Source organism: Mesoplodon mirus, assembly GCF_964341445.2.
Source record: "Mesoplodon mirus genome assembly, chromosome: 11".
Taxonomy (NCBI): Eukaryota; Metazoa; Chordata; class Mammalia; order Artiodactyla; family Ziphiidae; genus Mesoplodon; species Mesoplodon mirus.
In genome coordinates, this window is record NC_138987.1 from 30,072,821 (window position 1) to 30,091,099 (window position 18,279).

At 43.8% G+C, this 18,279-nt stretch overlaps 1 protein-coding gene across 2 annotated transcripts in view; it reads left to right on the forward strand.

The window, feature by feature from the left end:
• Positions 1–18,279, forward strand: part of RFX4 (regulatory factor X4) — a gene marked incomplete at both ends in the record, with an annotated part of 171,482 nt that overhangs the window by 113,787 nt on the left and 39,416 nt on the right. For both annotated transcript variants that reach the window (XM_082636573.1, XM_082636574.1), the window contains 3 exons: positions 5,560–5,660; positions 7,672–7,730; positions 12,129–12,273. In XM_082636573.1, the coding sequence (XP_082492699.1) occupies positions 5,560–5,660; positions 7,672–7,730; positions 12,129–12,273 (305 nt within the window). The remainder of the gene's footprint in view (positions 1–5,559; positions 5,661–7,671; positions 7,731–12,128; positions 12,274–18,279) is intronic.

An 18,279-nucleotide genomic window follows, 5' to 3' on the forward strand; every position in this document is an offset into this window, starting at 1 on the left:
CTGTTCCATTCCTTTATATGTCCTCCTTTCACCTGTATCACACTTTTCTGATGACTGTGGCTTTGTAGTAAGTCTTAAAGTCAGTTAGAATGGGTGCTCCAACTTTGTTCTTCTTTTTCAAAACTGTTCCTTTGCTTCTGCATATTAAGTTCATAGAATCTGCAAAAAGTTCTGTGAAATTTTGTTTAGGATTATATTGAATCTATAGATAAATTTGGAAAGAATTGACACCCTAACTATATTGTGTCTTCCATTCCATGAATGTGGTATATCTCTCCATCTATTTAGATCCTCTTTAATATTCTTCATTGGTGTTTCATAGTTTTGGAGTTTTTAGCAAATAGATCTTGTACATATCTTGCTAGGTTTATATCTAATTATTTTGTGGGTTTTGGTGCTATTGTAAATGCTACCTTTTTTTTTTTTTTTTTTTGTGGTACGCGGGCCTCTCACTGTTGTGGCCTCTCCCGTTGTGGAGCACAGGCTCTGGACACACAGGCTCAGCAGCCATGGCTCACAGGCGCAGCTGCTCCGCAGCACGTGGGATCTTCCAGGACCGGGGCACGAACCCGTGTCCCCTGCGTCGGCAGGTGGACTCTCAACCACTGCGCCACCAGGGAAGCCCAATGATTGATTTTTGTTTGTTGATCTTGTATGAGATCCTATTAAACTCACTGATTAGTTCTAATAGCTTTTCTGTAGATTCTTTGGGATTTTCTATGAGTATAATCATGTACTCTAGGAATAAAGACACTTTTATGTCTTGATTTGCAATCTGTATACTCTTTTCTCCTCCTGTCTTATTGCACCTCTCAAATGATGTCCCCATTTAAGTAGGGGTGGCATTTTTGCATTTTCCCTGATCTTAAGGAAAAGCATTCAGTATTCATTATAAAAATGATGCTAGCCATAGGTTTTTTTTTATGGATGCACTTTATCCGGTTGGAGAAATTCCTTTCCATTTCTAGTTTGTTGAGAATTTTTATCATGAAAAGATTTTGAATTTTGTTAAAAGCTTTTTTGTACCAAGATCATCATATGGTTTTTCTTCTTTAGTTTGTTAATAAGGTGGGTTACATTGTTTGACTTTCAAATATTGAAACAGGCTTTCATCCCCAGGGTAAACTCACTTGGTCATGATAGTTTCATACATATGTATAATTGCTACATCTGAATTGCTAATATTTTGTTGAGGATTTACATTCATGAGAGTTATTGATCTTTAGTTTTATTTTCTTTTAATGTCTTCTGGTTTAGGTATCAGGGTAATCCTGGCCTCATAAAATGGGTCCCTCTCTTCCTTTTTCTGTAAGAGTTTGTACAGAATTTTATCTAAAATTTTAAATCCATGAGCTTAAACGTGTTCATAGTATTTCCTTATTATCCTTTGAATATCTGTAAGATCTGTAGTGATGTCCCTTTTTTCATTCCTGATGTGGGTAGTTTATATTTTCTTTTCTTTTTCTTGGTCAGTGTCCCAAGAGGTTTATCAAAGTTATTAATCTTTTTCAAAAACCATCATTTAGTTTCTGATTTCTTTGGTTTCTTACTGTTTTTCTGTTTTTGATATTATCGATATATGCTTTTATCTTTTGTTCTTGCTTTGAATTTAATATACTCTTCTTTTTAAATTTTCTTTAAGTGGAAGCTTAGGTCATTGATTATAAATCTTCCTACTTTCCTAATAAAGCATTTAATGCTATAAATTTTCCTCTAATCACTGCTTAGCTGCATCCCACAAATTTTGATGTTATGTTTTCATTTTAATTCAATTAAAATATTTTCCTTTTTGACTTTCTTTTTGACTCATGTGTTATTTAGAAGTGAGTTGTTTAATTTCCAAATATTTCAGGATTTTCAACATATCTTTCTGTTATTTCTAGTTTAATTTTCTTATAGTCAGGTTACATATGTTGTATTGTATCAGTTCTTTCACATTTTTTTGAGACTTGTCTGATGGCCCAGAATATGTTGGTGAATATGTTGGTGAGTATTCCATGTGTACTTGAAAAGACTGTATACTCTGCTGTCATATGGTGGAATGTTCTATAAATGTCAATTAGGTCAAGTTTATTGTTAGCATTTTTTATGTTTTCTATGCCCTTGTTGATTTTTTGTCCATTTGTTCTATTGTTTACCAAGAGAGGAATATAGATGTCTCTAACAATAATTGTAGATTTGTCTATTTCTTTTTTTACTTCTATCAGTTTTGCTTCATGTATTTTGAAGCTCTATTAAGTATATACACATTAGGATTGTTGTGACTTCTTGATGAATTGCCTGCTTTTCATAATGTAATACCTTTCTTTATCACTGGTAATATTTCTTGTTCAGAAGTTTACTTTGATTAGTAAGATAGCTACTCCAGCTTTTTTTTTTATTAGTGTTTCCATGGTATATCTTTATTCCACTCCATTACTCTATGTCTTCATACTTAAAGTAGATTTCATATTCTCAACATATGAGGTCTTTCTTTTTTATCCAATATGACAGTTTCTAATTTTTAGTTGCTATGTCTAGACCTTTATATTTAATGTAATTAATTTACATGGTTGGATTAAAATCTTCTATCTTGCTAGTTGTTTTCTGTTAGTTCCTTCAGCTTTTGTTTCTTTTTTTCCTCCTTTTGTGCCCGGTTTATAGGAAGCACACAGGATAAATGAACAGTTAAGTGTCACTACAAGGAAGAAATCAACCAAATCAGAATGTGGGGCATTCCATGAAACAAATAACACGATGCTGCCAATAAACCAATGGCATGAAATAGAATTTTTTTTAAAGGCTTAAGAAATAGAACAAGGCAATTATATCTTTTTTTTTTTTTTTTTTCTTTTTGCGGTATGCGGGCCTCTCACTGTTGTGGCCTCTCCCGTTGCGGAGCACAGGCTCCGGATGCGCAGGCCCAGCGGCCATGGCTCACGGGCCCAGCCGCTCCGCGGCATATGGGATCCTCCCAGACCGGGGCACGAACCCGTATCCCCTGCATCGGCAGGCGGACTCTCAACCACTGCGCCACCAGGGAGGCCCCGGCAATTATATCTTTTATGCAATGTGTGGAACTTGTTTGGATCCTGATTCAGACAAACTAGAAGATGTCTTTGAGAGGAATAGAGAAATTTGAGTACAGACTGAGCGTTAGATAATATGAAGGAACTACTATTCATTCTGTTGGGTATAACAATGGCATGGTGGTTTTAAGGGTTTGTGTGTGCATGTATGTACATATATAAATACATATTTAAAACTTGTCAGTTAGAAATGCATAACATCTTGAATTCGCTTAAAACACTCTAGAAAAGAAAAAGGAGCATGTGATAAATTAAACTGGCAAAATGTTGCTAATTATTGATGCTGGGTCATGGGTATTTGAAGGTTTGAAGTTTTTCATAATAAAAATGTTAAAAACAAAAGTCAACAAAGTAGAGTGCACACTGAAATAGAGAACACAGAAAAGAACCAGGTCTGATGGGGGAATGATGCATTCTGTTTGGACATGTTTAGTTCGATGGACCTTTTGGGGCTTTGAAATGGATGTGTCCTGCATGCAGTTGGTCCAGAGTTCTGAAGTCCTCTGCTCTAGAGATGGTGACTGAAGCTGTGGGCATGGAGAAACTATCCAAGGAAGGAATACAGTGTGATAAGAGAGGGCCCAGGACTAGGAAGAACTGGAAGATGTAATGGCCAGGTAGAGGGGGCTGAGCTTTGTGACTGGGGAGAAGTAGCCAGAAGATGGAGGGGTCACAAATGCCAAGTGAAGCAAACGTGTGCAAAAGGAGGAAGGGCTAACAGAGCCGAATGCTGCCAGATGGCAAGCAATGTGAGGACCAAAATGAGTCTATGGGTTTGTGTCGTGGATGGAGGTTGCTGCCTGGGTGGGAGCTTTGTAGGTGGAGGTACAGGAGTGAGGTGAGGAGTGAATGGGAGGTGAAGAAGAGGAGACGGAGAGTCTAGACAACTCTGAAGAAGTATGTCTGTGAAATGGAAGAAAGAGGGTAGTAGCTTGAGGAGACAGTGAGGAAAGAAGAAGGTCTTTTGTTTTTAAGGTGATACTTTTTTTTTTTTAATTTAATTTATTTATTTATTTATGGCTGTGTTGGGTCTTCATTTCTGTGTGAGGGCTTTCTCTAGTTGCGGCAAGTGGGAGCCACTCCTCATCACGGTGTGCAGGCCTCTCACTATCGCGGCGTCTCGTTGTGGAGCACAGGCTCCAGGCACGCAGGCTCAGTATTTGTGGCTCACGGGGCCAGTTGCTCCGCGGCATGTGGGACCTTCCCAGAGCAGGGCTCGAACCTGTGTCCCCTGCATTGGCAGGCAGATTCTCAACCACTGCGCCACCAGGGAAGCCCAAGGTGAGACATTTTTGAACACGTTAAAATGACGAGGAATGATCGAGAGAGAGGAAAAGGTTAATATGCAGTAGAAGGAGCAGTCAGCAATGGAAGGTTCCTGAGAAGGCAGGAGGGGAAGAGTTGGGGCTGGCTCCTTGATTCTGTCAGGAAGGCTGACTTCTTTTGGGGTGTTTTCCCTGAGAAGTAGGAGGTGATGCCACCTGCTGGTGGAGCAGGGGGAGGTGGGGGTTTGGAAGTGTGCGGAGAAGGTTGTAGTAAGTCATGGAAAAGGAAAGAGTGAGTGAGCAGAGGCGCACAGTTAGGACTGCTCAGCTAGGGGGAGAATCCGAGGGGCACTGAATGAGAGCAGGGTGGGCGGTGTTGGGGGAAGGCAAGGATGGTGTGGATGGTGAGGGTGGGGAGAGGTCCTTGTGGCCGGCATAACTAAGGAGGCCCTCATGGAGGACCCGGGGGGACTTATGGTGATGAGCAGATGACTTTGATGGTGAGAGCCTGAAAATGGTGCTCAGTGTCTCCTCGACTCCAAATTCCCATCTCCTATTGCAACCGACTGCCCCCTCAACCCTTCACCCCTCTAGGCACCCCCACCCCACCTCCTGCCCCCAAACAGCCCTTGACTGTCCAAATCTGACAGGACTTCCAGGTCTGTGTCAGGGTTGTTTGTCAGTTTAAAAATGCACTCTTGCTTCCCAGTTCCTGCCAAGAGGCAAACATTTTAGTAAGCCTGAGTCCCGGCTAGGTGGGCAGGCATGGCGGTATGCCGCACATGGGGTTCCTGCCCGCCTGGGGAACTCCAACAAGACTGGGCAGCATGAGGAGGAGAGGCCAATTGCGAACGGTGCTCTCAGGCCCACTGTCCACTGTCATCACCCCTCCCACAAGCCTCTTCAAAAACACGAAGGATGGTGTCTTACTCGCAGACAGGGTTGTGGATGCTGCCAAGCATTGCCGTGGGCTTTTCCCCACACCTGTGTACGCTGTGTCTCCCTCGTCAACCAGCGTGGGCACCAGAGCACATTCCATGCCCTTCTCAGACCCACCAGCTCTCCACAGGGATTGGGCTGCCGACCCTGTCCCTGAGGTTGCTGCTTTCAGTGGCGCCTAATGGTTGCAGTCAAAACACCATCAGAGGAAATAAGACTCTGTAGGGGCCTGTGGGGAGGACTGGGCAACACACAAGGCACTTAGCATGTGTCATTTCTCTTTCTAGCTTAACTCAGGTGATCCGAAAGTTTGCCAAACAGCTGGATGAGTGGCTAAAAGTGGCTCTCCATGACCTCCCAGAAAATTTACGAAACATCAAGTTTGAATGTAAGTATGACGTTTGGGAGCAGAGGGGAAGGGAGGGTAACATTTTAGTGCCAGATATTTTACATAGGTTGTTAATAACATAATAATAGCTAAGAATTTACTGATGCCTACAAAGTGCCAACTATCATGCTTAGCACTTTCCATGTGTTAACTTAGTTAATCCTCACAAAATGTTTATTATGGGTGGCACACCTCTCCTTTACAGAAAATGAAACAGGCTTAGAGAGGAAGTAAGCAGCAGAGGCAGGATTGACCCCTAAGTCTGTTTGACGCCAGAGTTTCTGCTGTCACCACCACACTCCTTATCCCATTTAATCCTCACCCATCTCTGCAATGTAGGAAACAGTATCCCTCTTCTACAGGTGAAGCGCTGAGAGGCAAAGAAACTTCACCAAAGCCACACAGCCACACAGATGGTAATTAGGGGCCAGGAGTCAAACTCACGCCTATCTGACCCTAAAATGGAGATTTCCCCGAAGCTCCTGTCCACAAAGTGGGGGTAATAGAAGACAGAAAAGAGCTTCAGGGCTTCACATATTTAATTCTCTGACTAATGAGAAAGCAAAATTAATATTTCTCGTGGGGGATTCGGACTATGAATCTTTTCTCTGCTGAGCATCACCACTCATTCCCCAGCGTTCATTTTGCCTGAGAAAACTGGTCCTATTTCTCTGTCTCGATGTGTCTTTACTTGTAGGAAGTCTCACGTGCTATTAAGCCAAGGTGAAATGATTTTAAGCAAAATAAAGTTTTAAGATATATGTTTCTTAAAACCCCATTTGAATACAGCTGGCCATTCTTGCCCGAAATAAGTGCCAGCAAGGAAAATGAAGGAGATCAAATTACCCTCTCTCCACAGGCAAAGGGGGCCCTTTCAGACGTGCTTTGAGGCCGCCTGCCGTGCCCATCACCTATTGATAAAGCCTGCTTTATTTCACGGCTCTCAGTTCTTTTCTTTTCATGAGCACTAAATTCCACATCACAAAGTTAAAGAAAAAGTAATTAAGGAGAAGGATTAACGATTGATCGGCCTGGAAAATTAGAAGTTCATCTGTCCCCCGACTCCACCTGCCCCCCCATTCCTCCACCCCATGCCCTATTTTTCCAACCAAGCTGGTACTGAGTACAAATTAGAATAATCCCAGGGAAATTTCTGATTGTTTCTTGACCAGTTCAGAAATTAATGAGAAGAATGCCCCGTGCCCATTTTAATTATGCTGGCAAAGCAAATCTGTTGAAAGTCCGAAGCCAGGAGGTTTGTTGGACCTGCCACCTATGGGAGCCTGGAGGCACCCACTCTCCCCAGGGAGCCTTGGGGGTGCACTTCGAGAACGTGCAAGGAGTGGAGACACACACCTCTCCAAAGGACTCTGTAAGGATGAAGACCTTGGGCTGGCACATGGCTTGTCTGCTTCGAAACCTACAGATATAAGATCACCCCACTTCAAAGCATCAGCCTATTATGTCAGCATAGGACCCAGGATATCATCCATACAAATAGGTCGTGGAGACTGTTGGATGAAAACGGCAGATTACGAATGCAAAGCCACATTCAAGGTGCCGCCCAGGGTTCTATCCTAGAAGCAACCCTGCTCAATCAAGGTTTCCTAGTAGATATACTACTTTTTAAAGGGCCTTCTTCAAAGCTTCCACTTGATTCCTGCAATTATTTATGGGGAGAAGTGATTGAGCTTGCAATTAGCGAAATGAAAGACAAGTAAATAATTGCTTTTACTCACGGTTGATTGACGCCACAATTTCTCACACCTGCCAGTGTGGAGTGTGGGCAATTTTGAAATATGTACCCCAAATATCGCCATCTTAGGAAATAGTCCATATGGGAGAACAAAGAAGCAAATGCAGGGTTTTGCCAGTGGGTGCAGAAAATAGGGTTGGACAGTGACAAAGTTAGGCAAACAAGGAAGCTCCTTTTTGAAATCGGCCTGCAGAAAATCCAAGGTCGGACCCATAAAGCATAAAATATTTCATACTCACTCTTTTCTTCTTGCAGTGTCGAAAAGATTTTCCCAAATTCTGAGACGGCAAACATCACTAAATCACCTTTGCCAGGTAGCTGTCCTGTGTTATGTGTTCTAACTACTGCTAAGTCATTGAAAATGAGGGGCAACTCCACAGTAACTCTGGAGAGGATCTGTCAGGGTGTGGTTGTTTAATAGTACACTCTCACCATTATCTTAAATTTCTACAGATAAGGAATTGAAACACTAGCCAATCACTAAATAGTTTCAACTAACATACAGAATAATTTCTGACATCATTTCCCCATTAACCTTTCATATATTCTAGGTCCACAAGTTTTGTGTTTTGCTTAAGTACATCGGGGTTTCTCAGCCACTGTTGCCTTTTTGGGCTGGGTAATTCTTTGTTGTGGGGAGTTGCTTTGTGTATTGTAGATGCTTAGTGGTATCCCTGGCCTCTACCCACTAGATGCCAGTAAGACCACCCACCCCCAAGTACCACTTTGGTTGCGACAGTCAAGAATGTCTCCAGCCATTGCCACGTGTAGCCTTGGGGGTGCAAAATCACCCCAATTTTGTTTTTTCCCCAGGTTTCTGTTCTTTTTAGCACAAAAGTGACATGTGCTTACTATTTTTTTTTTTTAACCCCAAGTTAGCATCCCTGCCAAACAACAGGAAACCTCTGACGTGTTCTGGTACTTATCAGTTAGAAATTATTCCATAACAAACCTGTTCGGTTTGTGTTTCTTTTGACACGAGGTCCGTGTTCCAATTACACCGGACTTTAGCATTTTATTCTGGCTCTTCCGGGCACGTGCGGCATCTCTCGCTTACTGGTTGCCGACACCTCTACCCTGTTTAAGCGTTGCCAGTCAGCAGGTACAGAAAGGAAAGTGTCCGACCCCACCCGACCTGTGCTGTCAGTTCCACGAGTGGGCCCCATAGGACAGCAATCTCCCTGGGGAGGGATGCGTGCTCGTTCATGTACCCTCCGGCAATGCCAGGCGCTTTACAGCAAAAGCCTCTGGAGTAAGGCCGAGGGAGACATGTGCTTACTATTAAAAAATTTTTTTTAATTAATGAAAGTATATACGTACAGTAAAAAGTGGAAGATCCCGCTGTAGCTCTGTAGTTCTAACTGATGGCATAAAGTTTTGCATTTCTGTTAATTCTGAACCTCAAGGAAGGGAATCTAAGTCTGTTAAGGCAGGCCATTAACATTCATTAAACTATTAATGACCTTAAACCCCAGGGGACAAACTGGTGGCTGCAGGTCAAATCTGGCCCGCAGATGTGTGGGGTTATTTCTGTTTGATTGGCATATGTTCAAAAATTTTTTTTACTGAGTCACTAACAGTTGAAACTAGGAGATGACAACTAAACACCCGCATTTTCTGTAGAAAAATTGTAAGAGCTGGCAACCCCAGAGCTAATTTCCCCGGGGCAGTAACCAGCTGGATGGTCCGAGCTTTTCTCTAGCAGGCAGGGTCCTCTCATCACCTCCGCTTTCTCTTACACTTGGCCCACCTCACTCATGCACTTCATCTGCCTGCCTTGTTTATGTGTTCGGGTTTGTAACCTCTCCCTTATATTGTTGGTTCTGGGTTGGTGTTGGTTACTCAAGGTCAAGGTGGGAGGGGGAGGGGTCTCTAGTTAGAGTGGCCTGAAGGAAGGCTCCAGGCCAGGAACCAGAAAGTGTAAAACTACTGCCACCCACCCACACACACACACACACACACACCCACACACACACCCACACACACCTCACTGTTCCAGCCCTGCCCCCAGCATAAATGGCACAGAGGGAAACTTTCCACGTTTGTACTGTTTCAGAGGCCACACCTGGGCACTGTTCTGGGGTAGGGCAGAGCCTCACAGCTTAATGGGATTCAGGAAATAAAATGAATAGTAACAAAATAAAGAAACACTGCCAGGGTTAGTTTTCAAATCCTACCTCTGTCCATCAAAAGGTTTTAGGAAGGACTCAACACAAGCCTGAGGGTTCTGTTAATATCACTAAACATATAGTATCTACACATAAAGATCAAAAATTTCTTGTTTAATATTTTCTATTAAATTTCAATTGCATAAATATGTGTATCTTTTAAAAACAAAAACAATAATAATTTTACAATAACAAAAACAGCAATTAGATGGAAGCAAATATTTCCAGACCTTAACGATGGTAAATTCTGGGTCAGGGAAACTCATATTCATCATGGGTATTGAGTCTTGGGAATTGTCATTTTTGTCTTTGTATCTTACACATTTATTAAATATAAAAGATTTTAATGTGTATATAAAATAAATTGATTTGAGATATTCTTTAAAAAAAAAAAAAAAAAAAAGGAAAGACTGCCTTGTTTCCGAGGGTGCATGCCATCTGGTTCTTCTTCCCAGCTTGGAAGAGCTGGTCTTGGGTCATATCAGGGAACTAGATACGGTTTTAGGACATAGTTAAAAGTAGACATTTAGGAAGTTTAGAAAGGCCTTTGACCCTTTAATGTACCATGTAGGTAAAAGCATCCACACCCATGCCCACAACCACCTGCATGCTCACATGCATGCGCGCACACACACTCGCCACTTCTCACATAGGCAGTTCATAATTTAATCAGCAATTGCTACCTTTCCATCTTCACTGGACAGCTATCAGACACATTTCTGGATCAGCCAAAGGACTAGGGTTAGTGCTGTGAATGAAACACCATGGAACATCTTAGCTAATATCCCAGCAAGCTTTCCTAAACACACACAAGGCAAGTCAGACTAAACAACATCCAGCCAAAAACTCACCCCCAGATACTTAAACCCAAGAGCCAACTATTCAGGCCCTTTGGGATATACACTGAGCAAGCAACTTGGCATTCATATCTCAGCCATTCATCCCACAAAATCTTTTGAGTGCCTACTGTGTGCCAGACATTTACGCTTAGTGGTACTTGCCCAACAAAAAATAATGAAAAGTGATAAGCGTTATGAAGGAAAGAGAATGGAAATAGAGAATAATGGGGCATTTTAGATCCTATTTAGATAATGTGGTTAGAGAAGCCCTCTCCATGGGTACTGCATTCAATTTGGAGCACACATGATGGCAGGGTGGCCGGGGCAGGGTGAGAGAAGAACATTTCAGCAGCAGGAACACCCTGTGCAAAGGTCCTGGGGTGTCAGAGCGATCACAACAAAGAGAATCGACCTGCATGACAGGAGCCTCATTTATTGAGCTCTTACTCCCTGAACTGTGCACCTTGCAAGCATTATCCCAAGGAGTCTTCAACAGTGGCCCTCCTGAAGAGATAGGTACTATTATATCTCCATTGTATAGATCAGGAAACTGAGGTTAATCTGCTTGCCTGCCCCCAATCAATCAGCTGGTCAGTAGCAAGGTCAGGATTTGAACTAAGTATATTTGAATCCAGAATCCTAGACCTTCACATTCAGTTATCATTAGAAACCAACCCAACTCACTTTTCATATATTCACATATTCTAGGCCTCTGTGTTGTGCAAAGAGTTCTACAAGGATTTAAGTAAGATTTTATTTTACCTGTGCTCAGTCTACATGTAAAAGGGTTATCAGTATTTACATTTGATTGGAAATTCATAAGCATTAGGCGACTTATAATGTCCATGTGTCTTTGAAATCTTGTTTTATTAAAGACATTTTTGAAAACATGCAAGTAAAGGAAATGATTCTGGAAGTGTTTTTCTTTGCTTTTATCAGTATTGTTACAACTTGGTAGTTCCAAGTATTGTTGTTCCGAGTATTGTTCCAGCTTACAAATTTAAGTTCTACTATGAAGGTTGCTGAGGAAGCCACAGATTAAACACAGACACACACACACACACACACACACACACACACTCACACTCACACACACACAGACCACATTAAAAGACCACTGAGTCGTAAGGTATGGTTTCCTTTTCTTCCATCTCAATTATTCATATTTGTTTTAATTATTATAGTTACATAAAAAACAAAAGCAGAAAGCTAGACCATAAACTGCTTCAGAATGCACTTAGATGAAAAATACACCTTGTAAAATTTCTGGGGTTGAATCTATCATAGGCCCAAGGGTAGCAGGACCCTTCCTAGATCTGAGCCTGTTGCTTCTCACACCCTAGAGACACGGGTTATTAAACACAGAGCTGTCGCCCACAAGCTCACATCAGGAGGCTGACAGATCTCTGGGCTTCATCCCATTGTTCCACGGGGTCAAGACCAAAGGGGCTGGGAACAGCAGGTTTGGTCTGGCCTAGGCCACCATGGGGTAGTTTCTTATAAAGAGAGATGTGAGGAGAGAGCCACAGAGAAAATGGTATACGGATCTTCTGAGTTATAGACTCATCTTCTGAGTTTTCTTGAATTTCAAAGTACTTTGCAAAGTACCATAAGCAGATTCATTAAAAAGAACTAAAAGGAAATAAAGGAAGGGGTTTTAACCTAACAACCCATGAGCTAATGAGTTGATTGGATTGGATTCCAGGCATCTCGAACAGTGATCCACAGTGCAGACATCACATTCCAAATGCTGGAAGACTGGAGGAATGTGGACCTCAACAGCATCACCAAGCAAACCCTTTACACCATGGAAGACACTCGAGATGAGCACCGGAAGCTCATAGTCCAGTGTAAGATGCTCTACCAGGGCGTGTGTCCTTTTATTTGTTTAAAAAGAAAGAAAGAAAGTATCTTGGTACATAGTTAGGTGGCATTCCCACCCTGTCCTTCTCCCTGGGATTCCATCCCCTCTCTTGTTCCTGTTAAATGGGTCGGCCTAGATGGAGGGGCTGATTTACAAGGACATGGGCCAACCTTGCTGGAGAAAATGGGTGCTGGGGCATTGGGCAACACACAATGTCAGGCAAAAGGCCCCACCCGTGACCCTCGATGCCAGGTGCTGTTCCCTAGGTGGCATCAACAAATGAGGAAAAAAGCTTGCTGCCTCTCTCAGTGTACGTCATTATGTCAGCCTGGAGGCAGCTGGAAATCCTGCCTACTTTTCTGTGGAGGGTCACGGGAGTCAGCCCACCTATTTACTGGCAGGTGAACCTCTCAATAATAGTAGATGTTTGAGAAGGGGATGGAAGGTGATTCACTTCTGTGAATACATGTTCATGCCCCTGTGGATAAAGATGGTGAGAGTACTGCTCCAGGTATTATCCTGATGTGGTCAGGTTGCTCTTCTTAGCAGCAGAGGACATGGAGGGCCAGAGAACACCACCATTCTTAGCACATCTGTGCTGTTCCTCAACAGCCCATCACAGCCTCTGCCCAGGGAATCCCCTGGACCAGGGTCTGTTGGCTCCTTCCTTATTTTGCTCAGCCTTCGCTTCTTGTGCCTCTGGGGAAGGGAGCATGAGGACATCATGCTCCGCCCCCATCAGCTCTTGGAAAGCTTGGTGCTGAGGCTGTGCTGGATGTGGGGGATATGGCAGCAGCTGTGCCTTCTGGATGGGGTGAAGCCCAAGGCCCTAATAGTAACATTCAGGAAGCTGCAGAGTGGCTGTCCCCCACCCCGAGAAGATGGGCCTACTCTTCTGAGAGCCCCAAGCCCCTTTCCACTACACCCCCTCAACACTGTTGCCCTGAAGGAAAACTTTCTTCATCCAGCCTAAGCATGTCATGTTTATAAACAGAGTTCTCTAAAATGTTCCTATTAGAGACCTCTTTTCAAAAACAAATGGAGCAGCTGAAGCACTGAATCACGTGGACCTTCCCTGGGGCTTCTTCTTTCCTAGTGACCCCAGAGCTCCTCTCAGGCTCTTATTTCTTCCTGTGTAACAGCCTCCAGCCTGCTTCCCCCTGTTAAGAATTTTAGAGATTGTCACAAATAATAATTCAGCTGATAGAGTGCCTAGTTTATGCCAGGTCCTGTGTCATGATCTTAATCTCCACATCAACCCTTTGGGGAAGATTCACTTATCAGCCCCATATTACAGATGAGAAAACTGAGCCCCAGAGAGGTGGTGAACCTTTCCCAAGGTAGCAGAGCTAGACCTGGAACCCAGGTCTAGTTTTGGTGTCACTGCCATGCACTAGTGCATGCCAGAGGAGACAAAAATAACGAGATGTGGGCAAGCTTTAGAGGTTCCAGGATCTTTCCAAGTGCTTACAATCACGCTTCCTGTTCTGTTTTTCCTTCTGGAAGGCAATGGAAAGCATGGCTAAGAGCACCCTAACAGTGCTGGCTATACTCCTGATGGCCATGTCCCCAGGGCCTCACACAGGGCCAGGGGTAGAGGTGGGGACCAGCAATGTTTGTGGAGGACCAAATAGATGGGTGGAAGCCCAGAATGATCCAACTTCCTGGTTCTGCTAACCACTCCTAGCAGCATTAGACTCAGCTCTCTTCTCCCCTCAGCACCTTTCACGGGGGGAAGAAAATGTGACCCAGACTCATAAGGAAAAATACAATCACCATTGCTTATTTTAGGGACCAGGCTCTGAGCCTTTGCTGGAGCAGCACGAAGGTCACTGCTGCTTCTCCAAGAAAGAACCTTTGGGGGCTTTCTCTTCTAGCTTTCTTAGGCTGGGGGCAGAATGTTGTCCTTTAAATCTGTGATTGTATTCTTCTAGAGGAAGGGAGTCATAATGAGGTTCAGTGCAACCCACCTGGTACTTAGTGAATGCCTGTCCTGGGTAGAGCACTGTGTTAGACGCTGAGCAAAGAGCAGTGAATAAGATGGACACTGCCCTTGCCACGTGGAGCTTAGAGCTAATGGCAAATCAGAAGTTGAACAAGTAGTTTCCAAATGGTTGCGTTTTACCAAAGAGGACATACTATGTGATGCAGTGCTGGGAAGAGGGGGATTGAGGAAGCCTGAAGGCAGATGGTCTGGCACACAGGTGTCATCCTTGCTCCTTCCAGACAGCTGGGAAGTAAGTCCCTGAACACAATGAGCTGGACCAAAGGTCGGTTTGAATAAGACTAGGGGCAACTGTGTGCTGCACCCTCCTTTCCTTACCACCAATTGACAAGTCTGCAGATTCTTGCTTTAGGGGGTTACCATCACATCCATGATGTAGATGCTGGCTGGGGATGCCTGGCTTACCTTAAATTAAAAAGTGCACATTGGGACTTGAGCATGATGATTAGAATGAGTCTTAAGTGGTGCTGTGGTAAGAGCATGCGGTTGGGATGCCCGACAGACCTTCATTCAAACCTTGGCTCTGACTTCCGGGGAAGATGGCGGAAGAGTAAGACGCGGAGATCACCTTCCTCCCCACAAACACCAGAAATACAGCTACACGTGGAACAACTCCTACAGAACACCTACTGAACGCTGGCAGAAGACCTTAGACCTCCCAAAAGGCAAGAAACTCCCCACGTACCTGGGTAGGGCAAAGCAGAGAGATTCCCGCACAGAGGATCGGTGCCAACCGGCACTCACCAGCCCGAGAGGCTCGTCTGCTCGCCTGCTGGGGCGGGCGGGGCTGGAAGCTGAGGCTCAGGCTTCGGTCAGAGCGCAGGGAGAGGACTGGGGCTGGCGGCGAGAACTCAGCCTGAAGGGGGCTGATGTGCCACAGCGAGCCGGGAGGGAGTCCAGGAAAACTCTGGAGCCGCCGAAGAGGCAAGAGACTTTTTCTTCCCTCTTGGTTTCCTGGTGCGCGAGGAGAGGGGATTAAGAGCGCTGCTTAAAGGAGCTCCAGAGACGGGCGCGAGCCGGGCTAAAAGCGCGGACCCCAGAGACGGGCGTGGGACGCTGGGGCTGCTGCTGCCGCCGCCAAGAGGCCTGTGTGCGAGCGCAGGTCACTGTCCACACCGCCCTTCCGGGAGCCTGTGCAGCCCGTGATGCCGGGGTCCCGGGATCCAGGGACGGCTTCCCTGGGAGAACGCACGGCGCGCCTCGGGCTGGTGCAACGTCACGCCGGCCTCTGCCGCTGCAGGCTCGCCCCGCACTCCGTGCCCCTCCCTCCCGCCCGGCCTGAGTGAGCCAGAGTCCCCAAAGAGGCTGCTCCTTTAACCCTGTCCTGTCTGAGCGAAGAACAGACGCCCTCCGGCGACCTACATGCAGAGGCGGGGCCAAATCCAAAGCTGAGACCCGGGAGCTGTGAGAGCAAAGAAGAGAAAGGGAAATCTCTCCCAGCAGCCTCAGAAGCAGCGGATTAAAGCTCCACAATCAACTTGATGTACCCTGCATCTGTGGAATACATGAATAGACAACAAGTCATCCCAAATTGAGGAGCCAGGAGTCAGTGCTGTGCCTCTGAGGTGGGAGAGCCAACTTCAGGACACTGGTCCACAAGAGACCTCCCAGCTCCACATAATATCAAACGGCCTAAATCTTCCAGAGATCTCCATCTCAACACCAACACCCAGCTTCATTCAACGACCAGCAAGCTACAGTGCTGGACACCCTATGCCAAACAACTAGCAAGACAGGAACACAACCCCACCCATTAGCAGAGAGGCTGCCTAAAATTATAAAAAGTCCACAGACACCCCAAAACACACCACCAGACGTGGACCTGCCCACCAGAAAGACAAGATCCAGCCTCATCCACCAGAACACAGGCACTAGTCCCCTCCACCAGGAAGCCTACACAACCCACTGAACCAACCTTAGCCACTGGGAACAGACACCAAAACAACGGGAACTACGAACCTGCAGCCTGCAAAAAGGAGACCCCAAACACAGTAACATAAGCAAAATGAGAAGACAGAAAAACGCACAGCAGGAGAAGGAGCAAGATAAAAACCCACCAGACCTAACAAATGAAGAGGTACTAGGCAGTCTATCTGAAAAAGAATTCAGAATAATGATAGTAAAGATGATCCAAGATTCTATTTCCAAGATCTAAAATCTTGGAAATAGAATAGACAAAATGCAAGAAACAGTTAACAAGAACCTAGAAGAACTAAAGATGAATCAAGCATTGATTAAAAACACAATAAATGAAATGAAAAATACTCTAGATGGGATCAGTAGCAGAATAACTGAGGCAGAAGAACGGATAAGTGACGTGGAAGATAAAATAATGGAAATAACTGATGCAGAGCAAAATAAAGAAAAAAGAATGAAAAGAACAGAGGACAGTCTCAGAGAACTCTGGGACAACATTAAACGCACCAACATTTGAATTATAGGGGTTCCAGAAGAAGAGAAAAAGAAAGGGACTGAGAAAATATTTGAAGAGATTATAGTTGAAAACTTCCCTAATATGGGAAAGGAAATAGTTAATCAAGTCCAGGAGGCACAGAGAGTGCCATACAGAATAAATCCAAGGAGAAATACGCCAAGACACATATTAATCAAACTGTCAAAAGTTGAACACAAAGAAATCATATTAAAAGCAGCAAGGGAAAAACAACAAATAACACACAAGGGAATCCCCATCAGGATAACAGCTGATCTCTCAGCAGAAACTCTACAAGCCAGAAGGGAGTGGCAGGACATAATTAAAGTGATGAAGGAGAAAAACCTGCAACCAAGATTACTCTACCCAGCAAGGATCTCATTCAGATTTGATGGAGAAATTAAAACGTTTACAGACAAGCAAAAGCTGAGAGAGTTCAGCACCACCAAACCAGCTTTACAACAAATGCTAAAGGAACTTCTCTAGGCAAGAAACACAGCAGAAGGAAAAGACCTACAATAACGAACCCAAAACAATTAAGAAAATGGGAATAGGAACATACATATCAATAATTACCTTAAATGTAAATGGACTAAATGCTCCCACCAAAAGACACAGATTGGCTGAATGAATACAAAAACAAGACCCATATATATACTGTCTACAAGAGACCCACTTCAGACCTAGAGACACATACAGACTGAAAGTAAGGGGATGGAAAAAGATATTCCATGCAAATGGAAACCAAAAGAAAGCTGGAGTAGCAATTCTCATGTCAGACAAAATAGACTTTAAAATAAAGACTACTAGAAGAGACAAAGAAGGACACTACATAATGATAAAGGGATCGATCCAAGAAGAAGATATAACAATTGTAAATATTTATGCACCCAACATAGGAGCACCTCAATACATAAGGCAAATACTAACAGCCATAAAAGGAGAAATCGACAGTAACACAATCATAGTAGGGGACTTTAACACCCCACTTTCACCAATGGACAGATCATCCAAAATGAAAATGAATAAGGAAACACAAGCTTTAAATGATACATTAAACAAGATGGACTTAATTGATATTTATAGGACATACCATCCAAAAACAACAGAATACACATTTTTCTCAAGTGCTCATGGAACATTCTCCAGGATAGATCATATCTTGGGTCACAAATCAAGCCTTGGTAAATTTAAGAAAATTGAAATTGTATCAAGTATCTTTTCCGACCACAATGCTATGAGACTAGACATCAATTACAGGAAAAGATCTGTAAAAAATACAAACACATGGAGGCTAAACAATACACTACTTAATAACGAAGTGATCACTGAATAAATCAAAGAGGAAATCAAAAAATACCTAGAAACACATGACAATGGAGACACGACGACCCAAAACCTATGGGATGCAGCAAAAGCAGTTTTAAGAGGGAAGTTTATAGCAATACAATCCTACCTTAAGAAACAGGAAACATCTCGAATAAACAACCTAACCTTGCACCTAAAGCAATTAGAGAAAGAAGAACAAAAACATCCCAAAGTTAGCAGAAGGAAAG